Source organism: Pteropus vampyrus, unplaced genomic scaffold, assembly GCF_000151845.1.
Source record: "Pteropus vampyrus isolate Shadow unplaced genomic scaffold, Pvam_2.0 Scaffold228, whole genome shotgun sequence".
NCBI classification, from domain to species: Eukaryota; Metazoa; Chordata; class Mammalia; order Chiroptera; family Pteropodidae; genus Pteropus; species Pteropus vampyrus.
The window spans coordinates 1,189,297-1,198,034 of record NW_011889009.1 but is presented as its reverse complement, the minus strand read 5'-3'; the positions used below and the strand labels follow the sequence as shown (position 1 = coordinate 1,198,034).

At 48.8% G+C, this 8,738-nt stretch overlaps 1 protein-coding gene across 1 annotated transcript in view; it reads right to left on the bottom strand.

Moving 5' to 3' along the window:
* Positions 1-3,459: 3,459 nt before the first annotated feature.
* PHKB (phosphorylase kinase regulatory subunit beta) overlaps positions 3,460-8,738 on the bottom strand; it is a 122,740-nt gene continuing 117,461 nt past the window's right edge. Inside the window, exons 30-32 of the mRNA XM_023519650.1 lie at positions 7,292-7,399; positions 5,203-5,343; positions 3,460-4,574 (exon numbers count right to left, since the gene is read on the bottom strand). Of these exons, the coding sequence (XP_023375418.1) occupies positions 4,437-4,574; positions 5,203-5,343; positions 7,292-7,399 (387 nt within the window). The 3' untranslated portion in view covers positions 3,460-4,436. The remainder of the gene's footprint in view (positions 4,575-5,202; positions 5,344-7,291; positions 7,400-8,738) is intronic.

Genomic DNA, 8,738 nt, shown 5'->3' with positions numbered 1-8,738 from the left:
TGAAATCCCTGGAGGCTGTCTGTGGCGACCCAGACGTGGTCAGCTTCGGAATGTCTCGGGGGAACTAGACGGTGTCGTCTCGGGTGTTTGACCCTGGAATTGAACGTTTAGACGTTAGTGACTGTGTTAGTCCTTTGCTACCATTACGTATGTTTGTAGATTGCACTTGTCGCAGGTAAGTTACTGTGTTATATCCTGGTTTCTCCCCGCAAGTTCAGGCACTGGCTTTGCGGGTCTTGATATTTGCACTGGACCTTGAATCCTCACTCTGATTCAATGGTCAGAACAAACATAATGGCTCACGCATGCGGACTTTGTTTCCCTCTTTTTATCTGGTTAAATAATTCTGTATCCTGCTTTCTTTCCATCTGAATAACTGCGATAGTCCTGTTTCCCGATTATACGTGGGCTCACTAGTCAGCGATGGGGGTTTTAGTAAGCAGGGTGGGGCGTGTAGAGACTGCTCCACGGTTAGAGGGGAGACCGAAGCAGCTGGCCATCTTCAACACATGGCTGGGGGCTCACTGTCATCCCAGCTCACAGGAACGGGGGAAGAGCAGGAAGGGACAAACGGGGGGCTTTTTGGGCCAGGCCTAGAATGGCACTCACTACATCTGCTCACGGCCCAGCGGAGACTGTTCCACAGAAGTCCCGAGGCCACACTAGCTGGAGGAGAGAACGCAGTGCATGTGAGCAGCCACGTGGCCAGCTCGGATTCTGTCGCCGTGGAAACGGAGAAGAGATTTTGATGGATGGCTGGCAATTTCTGCCATGATGCTATTTCGCTTCGTTTGGTACGTAGATTTAGGCCGCTTTCATTCTGGATTTAAAGTTGTTGTTGTTTTTTTCATCTTTAGTTGAATGTTGTCTGATATTAGTTGCAGTTATAAGGGGTCTGGAGATGCATTTTTATCGTTTTTTCTTTCTTTTTTTTAATTTTGTGCTATATGGTCAATTTTCTGAACTCTGTCCTCCCCCCCACCCCCTGCACACACACACACACACACCCCTGGAAATATAAAGTTACTTTTGTATTTTAAATGGTAAGCTTTACCACATTTATTTCTTGATTTATTAACTTTGAAAAATGAAGTGAACATTGACTCCTCACTGTGAAAAACAAGGAATTAGCTCACCGACGCTTCTTTCTGTTTTGTCAGTGAGCTCTGGGATTTTCGTCCGTCCGTGAGTTATATAGTACCTTAAATTGTGACGTTCTTTTCCTTAACTGTAAGTCGCATTGTTGTGACTATTAATTTTACGTTAATGGATTCATTGTTCATAAATAGTCCTTATGTATTGTTTTCTCCATTACCACATCTTCACATTGATTCTCCTGGTTCACTGGCTTTAGACAAATACTACTTTTCAGAAAGTTCACGGTTAGGATTCCCGAGTTATTGCACAATTAGGAATGCTCCGTTTGCCTTTATAACCGTTAGGAAAAAGAACCTTAGGTTACACTTCCCGGGTGACATTGAACTGGCGAGGTGAGCCCTAGGAGGTGACGGGTTACTCTGAGCTTCTCCAAATGTTTCAGCGTTGCTCAGACTTTTCGGGAACATAACGTGTTCTCTTTACCCACAGACCTCGTTCTTATTTAGGGGAAAGTGAATCATACCTGGGACTTTCACTTCTCCGTGCCAGTCGTCACTCTCTCACGTCGCATCAGCTTCGTCCGTCCCCTTCTCTGGTCTTTCGATCCGCGTTCGCCGTGATCAGTTCTCCGCTCAGATGTCACCGTGTCAGAGGCCCTTCCACCCCACAGGGAAACCACTAACCTTTGCCCCCCTTTGCCCACCGTCTGGTTTGCTTCACAGCACTTGCGACACCACGTCCCCCACGTCCCCCACCCCCGACCAGAACACGAGCTCTGGGAGGAGAGGGAATCCGTCTCTTTCTCTTCCCACCATCACGTCAGGACAGTGTCCAGCATCCAGCTGACGCTCAGCTAGCGACTGACTGCGTCACCTCACGCTTTCCCTGCCCGTCAGCTTGTTTTCAGCCGTGTGCATTTTGCTCTTTGCCGTTTCTCATTTGTGAAACGTGTTTCCTCAGCTCTATTTTTCTCTCTAATTGTATCGTCTTACTTTGTCTCTTCTTTTTTCATTAACTCCTCTTCTCTTTCGTTTCTCTCAGAGAGTGTGGTGGAGGATGTTCTATCTCCTACAGAAAATTTACTTCCAGGGCAGGAACTTCGTGGGTGCGATTTGGCACCCATGAGGCACTGCGAGGTCATCCCATAGCGAACGTGACATCGAGGTGCTCCAAGCCTCCAAATTTTTAAACACTGAAATATGACTTTTTCAGACTTACATGAAATGGAAGGAAACCTGGAAAACATCATGGTTTTCAAAATGATGCTCTGGAAATGTAGTCGGATTTGATATTCAGTCAGGAGCTTCCAACAGATGCTGCCGGTACGATAAACTTACACAGTGCCTCTGCCACTGTGATCGAGGAAGCTTTACATCAGATTTAAATCTCGTCGTGCCTGGATAAAAGTGCGAATATTTTCAGTCGGTCTCTAGTACAGCTCTTAAAACATTTTGGCTCCGTAGGCCAAGATGGGACATCTAAAATTCATGAGTTCTGGGTTCTAATTCTTATGTTTTGCTTTTCTAATTAGAAAACAGACTCTGGTTTCTGGAGAGAGGAACGGCAAGGTTTTCCGATCCCCACATATCCATCAAAACAACAGGTTCTGAATTTCATCAAAACACCAAGTCGAGACACAGGCCGCAGCCTCTGAATGTCTCCGAAACACGGGAAAATGTCAGAATTCTGCATGTGGATCAGTGAAGCAGGAAGTCAAACCTCATTTAGGAAACACGTTTGCAAACGACGTTTGATTTCAACTCAGACAGTGGCAGATTTCTGGCAACTTTGCTCAGCTGATTAGACTTTTAAAAAAATTCTTAAAAAATAACGCGGTTCACTTTCCTCCAGATTTCGGCGAATATTAACTATTTCAAGGTTTCTCCCCTTCGTTTCCCGTTTCCCCAGCTACGAAGAGTCAGTCCTCAAGTCTCTCCCAGCGAGGGCCTCACGTTTTTTCACACTTGCTTTAGAGACCAGCTTCATAGTCATCTCTTCGGAAACTCTCTACATGTATCAAGTCTTCGTTGTCACAGCCTCTGCGTAATGCCCCGCACAGTCAGATGCTCCGTCGGTGTCCTGGGTTCTGCCACCGGCAGAGCACCTCGAAGTCGGGGAAACGTGCTGCCCGGCGCCTCGGCTTTTTCGGGGTGCTCACGCATCCATTCATTTGATACCAGTTTGGTAGGTACTGAAGCCACTTGTCCTTTCTTTCTTAGATGCTTTCTAGACTGTGAAATGGGCCGAGCTTGCTCATGGGACAAGTCTGACTTTCCGTAGACTGGTCAGGAAAACCTCTCTTCGGGGCCAGGACTAACGCTAAGGGGCTGTTTGTAATATTCGGGAAATAAATTCATAAAATTTAAATGTTTCATCTACTTTCTATTTTTATTAAAGTTTGCTTAGGTAATTTTGGTAGCAAATCATGTGTAACGGTAAGTACTAAAGATTCTCTTCCGTTCCATCTCTAGATCAATTAAATAAAAATATTCAGGAGTAATAAGCTCAATATTGTGAACATGAGAACGAAGCATGTGCCCAGATGCATCCATTAATTTAGTAACATTTTGTTTTTACCAGTACAAACTAGATTAACCATCCATACCTCTGAATAATCTTACGCATGTCCTATTTTTAGTAAGAACTCAAAGAAAATGTTTGATCAGGTATTATCGGGATTTGTAATACAAGTATTATAAGTGTTTCATCAGATTTATTACTATATTTTAGTCCAATCCCTACAGTTAACACAAATTCAAAGCCATAAGCACATTTACAAGGTAAAAATCGTACAATAGCTCTGTATACTAAAATATTACCAATAGTGCAGTTTCTGAGAATCAAAATATCAGCTGGCTGACTTTGCTTTTATGATGCACATTATATGTTCTGGCATGGCAATGTCACTCACTGAAACAGCTCACCATTCTCCACAATCTGTCATTCCCAGCATGCACTGCTATGCGGCAAATTCATTGTAATGGCAGTAAGGGGGCGGGGGATTTAGTCCAAAAAGCCATGATTTCTTCTGATGAGATATTTGATCATTAAACATGCAGTGGTGAACTTTCAACTCATAAACTATTCCTATCATCCAGTAAACATTATTACCGTAGTTGGTATAAACACGAGAACTTTTTCTTGCTTGATTAAAAGCATGCCGTACCATGAGATTGGTGACGGCAGGCAAGACGCCCAGTGACTTTATCAAAGGCGAGACGACCGCCTCGCCAGCATGATCAGCCCACCCACTGGTGGCCGCCTGGAGTAAGCTTCGACGCCAAACGTAACACACTTCTAAAAAACGCGTCCCGGCGGAGCCGCTGACACTGTCCTCACTAGCTAACCAGGCACGGGTCATCACTGTTCGGCTTGACCTCGCCTTCCAGCAGCAAATTCATCACGACCTTGGTCAGGTAGCTGCACGTCCCCCGTGTTCCCAGCGGGGGAGTGTTGTAGAAGGAAGTCATGTCATCCTGTGAAGGAAAACGGCAAGCAAGTCATTTGATGTTTTTTTTGGTTGGGAAAGTTGACAGGCAAAATCAGTGTCGGCCTAGTGGGGGGAAAGAAATTCACAGAACGATTTCCTCGTGGAAAATATGAGCTTCTCGGGCTTTTCTTCCATTTTCTTGAGGCAGCTTCTCAGGAAAGATATTTTTAGTGTCCTCTTTGCTGGTAAGTTTATTTATTTAGGGAACCTCTTCACGGATGAACATAAAATATTAAACAGAGACCCTGGAAGGGACTGTGCCCACGGATGGAGCCCGCTCTGCGGCCCGCTCCCCAGACTTGAACTTTACTGCCTCCTGGAATCTACGGCTTCTTTCCAGCAAAACAGACTTTAACTGCTAACGATATGAAGGAAATTTAACTCTTCCTAGATTTCTTTTCAGTCAACACCTCATGGTTGAATGGACTCATAATTTCACTAAAAAGTAACGTCGATTCCTCGAGTAAGTCAGACTCCCTTCCCCCGCCCCTCAAGTACTCCGTTTTGCACTCTGTAAATCTGTTTTATAAGTTAAACGATAAGAAATTAGGGATGTTTTGAAGAATCGAGACAATGGAACAAAAAACCTACGAAAAGCTATTTCCTCTACCTACTTGTTTTTCAGCCTCCTTCAGTCGACTCTCGTCTTTTTGAAATTCATGAAATGCTGCTTTCACCAGTTTGTCCAGATCGACCTTGTCCTGAAATTCTAGCTCTGGGTTTCTCTCCAGCACGACGGACACGACCATTAGCAACTGGAAGAGACAGACATCGAAAGCCAGTTACGCGGACCGTGGAGGTGACGCGGGTGGACACGGTTCCTTCCATTCCCTCCCAGACTGACGGCCGCGCCTCGCGTCCCCGTGCGCTCCCTGTGACGACAGGCTTTAGGGCCTTGCATGGGAGGACTCCCCCTAGTCTTGCAAACGCGGGGCAGAAGCTCTATGTGGACACTGAACCTTCTTTCCTGTATGTCCCTGTGGCTGTACAGAAAGGTTTTTTTGTCACTTAATGAAAGTAGTAACTTAGAAAAGTGACTTTCTGAATCCTGTCTGCAGTGTGGCGCCCTGTGCACCCGAGGCGTCTGAACTCGTCCTGCCTTTGAGCACTAATCCTTGTTGGAAAGACACCAAATGCAGCGTCCCGCAGGGCAGAGGAGGCCTTGGAAGAGGTGGCGGGCAATGAAGCTGGAGAAGGCGAGTGAGTTCGGTTGGAGACTCTGGACTCAGGCTCATGATCAATGGCTCGGAGCCCAGCACCCCAAAAAGAGTATAAACCTGTGACGTCACAGTAGTTCTTCAGGGGACTGTTATGTTTTTGAAAATATACTTAACTCTTTATGAAATGAGTTTGTGTGGCCTGTGAGCACCACATTCGATTACGCAGCGCCCGATCTTGCACTGACCCGTAGGTTTACCCTAAGTAGTGACACTCATCTTGGATGACAGCTGTTACGTGCAAAGATGGTGTCTGAGGATATAATGCTTGGTAAAGACATTCTACGGATGATCGTGGCTTCTACTCTGTGCACGGAACAGGAAAAAGACCTCACAACTCCCAGCGTGGGAATCGTCCTGACCACACGTCATCAACATGCCCCCAAGACAGAATCTGAAAGAGCCACAGGGCACACTTTCAGGAGAACCTAGGGCTCATGGGATGGGAGACGCTGGGGCCAGGCTCAAGCCAGGAGAATACAGACTGTCGCTCTGGTTCTGCAAAGGGAATGACCTCATTTTGGTCAAAAGAAGGCCTTCCCTGTCACTGCAGGTCCCAGATGCCAGGCACCGAAAGACTAACAGCCCAAGGCAGGCATCCGCCCTTCTGACGACCCCATCTTTCCCTGCCCCAGGCTCTGCCTCGCTCCCACAGGCTCTGGCACGGATCGGCTGATACCGTGCCTGCACCCTGGCACATCGCGACAAGGCTGAATCTCACTCCGCAGTGACTGTAGCTCCAGTCACGCTGGATTTCAGGGGGTGGCACAGCCGGTCGGCACTCCCGAGAGCTTCTATATCGAGAGGGCACATCACCGCCCTTCAGGACGCCAACGTCGGAGGGACATACTCCCCGAGAGAGAGGCAAAGCGAAGATGAGCTCTGTGTAAATCCACGCACTTGGAGGATTCTCCGTGTATTCGGTACGATGCTTTGAAAGGGCAAAAGAGCACGTGCGCACACGCGCGTGCGCGAGGGCGTGTATTTCAGCACTTAACGTATCTAGAGCTGCGATGACACAGCGCAAAGTCACGTCCCCTCCGTTCACTGACAGACGTCGGGAAAGGTGTCCCTCAACATGTCTACGGTGGCGACCTATTGCTAGTGGGCGTGGGGCAACGGTCTTGCTTCCTTGTCTGTGACCTTCTGGACTGTCGAAGCTTCCTAGGATGGTCCTGCGCTATTCCTGTCACAGGAAATACTGAAAATAGAGCAAATGGGAGAGGGCGACTTCCTCTCGCGCGGCGGTGCCGACTCAGTCGCTGTTGGGAGACAAGCGTGTGGCTGAAGCAGAGAGACAGCCACCCCCACCCCCCGAGGGACCCAAGATGCGTGAACGCCCCGGGTGCCCTGCCTGAGTCCGGGATGGCCGTCACCCTCGGCACCAGCGGAGGGGCCCGTGAGGGGCGTGACACCTCCGGCCACTCGGGCATCTCTCTGTGTGCGTTTCGGGGAGCAGGCGGGAAGCTGCCGTCTGCATACGAACCTCCACGACGATCTGCCTGTACTTCGGCTGGTCGATGTTCCCCAGCATGTCCTCGACGAGCAGTGAGAAGTTCATCTCGTACATGGTCATGTCGGACAGGGTCGGCTGCTGGAAGACACAACATTGCACGCTGCACCGTTACCCTCCAGCTCCCGCTTCAGAGATGGGTTTCATTTTCTAATCGATAATCTGTTCAGTTTCTATAAAATCTGAGAGAGCGTCTTCGGCTCCATGACCGGAGTTTATATACGTCGATCTCCTGGAGCCGACCGGCTGATGACTGTGATAAACGGGACCTCCGATTTTAGTAGTTATTGTCACTATGTTAATGTCTTCGGGGGAAAGGGACCGTGTTAGCAACCGCTTCAGGACAAAAAAAGCACAGCCAAAAAGTGAGACAGGTAGAGACGCGTCGCTCTCGGCCCTGACACCAGGAGGTATGCTTTGCTGCAGCCTGTGGCGCGTCAGTCACCTGCTATTGAATTCACGTCATTTCTGTGGCAGGTCCTTTCTGAGCCGCAGCATAAAAAGACATACAAATAAGCAAGGATGACATGACATGCAGAAAAGGCAAGCAGGCCCAGAAAAAGCAGAGCTAGAAGAATTTCATCTACTCTACCCTTTATACTCCATTTCAAACGAGAGGACTGCACAGTCTTCCACGTGCTTTTCACAAAGCAAAACGGAAAGCAGAAAATAAACTCAAACTCGAACCTAAACCTGGGCACGTGGCCAGCCCCGCGGGCGGGAGGGGAGGCTCCGTTCGGCCTGTGTGGTGGAAGGCAGGGGGCGTCCCCAGGATGACGACCACAGAGGCAGAGACGATGAGTCACACTTATTTGCTTTCGCCTCAGTGACGATTTACGGTGGACTCGTCAGAGCCTCAGAACCACGTGTACCTACTCGCCACCCAGCATGGGACGGCAGGGACGTGCCCTCTCAATCCAGGGACGGCACAGCTGTTCTGCCTCAGACCTATATTCGGTATGGCCCATCTGTTGTATTCTAGGTTCGGTGCAATCCAGCATATTGTTAATGTTTACAGGTAGCACCTAATTTGGGGAAAATAAATCCCGGTGTCTGAACACAGTGATTACAATTGTCGAGCTGTCTAGCGTGGGGCTGATGGGTCTCAGAAGGAATGGAAGACGCTTTCAGGATTCCATGTCGATTTCCTTTTAACACATGTCATTGGAAAAGCCTCGTTACCACGCGCCCGTGGTGAGCTTGCCTGACCTCCCGCCGTCTGCGAAGTGCTTTGGGGATGCGGTGCCATGGAGAAAGGGCTCAGAGGCGACAGCGCCAGGGGCCACACTCTGGGCCAGCTACCTCCCAGGCGTGTGATGCTGGGGAGCCGCCTGGCGGTGCTCAGCTTCCTCACGCGTCACTAAGGGGAACAGAGTCCCCACCGCCGGGGAGGAGCACGGAGAAAAGCGCCGGGCGCATA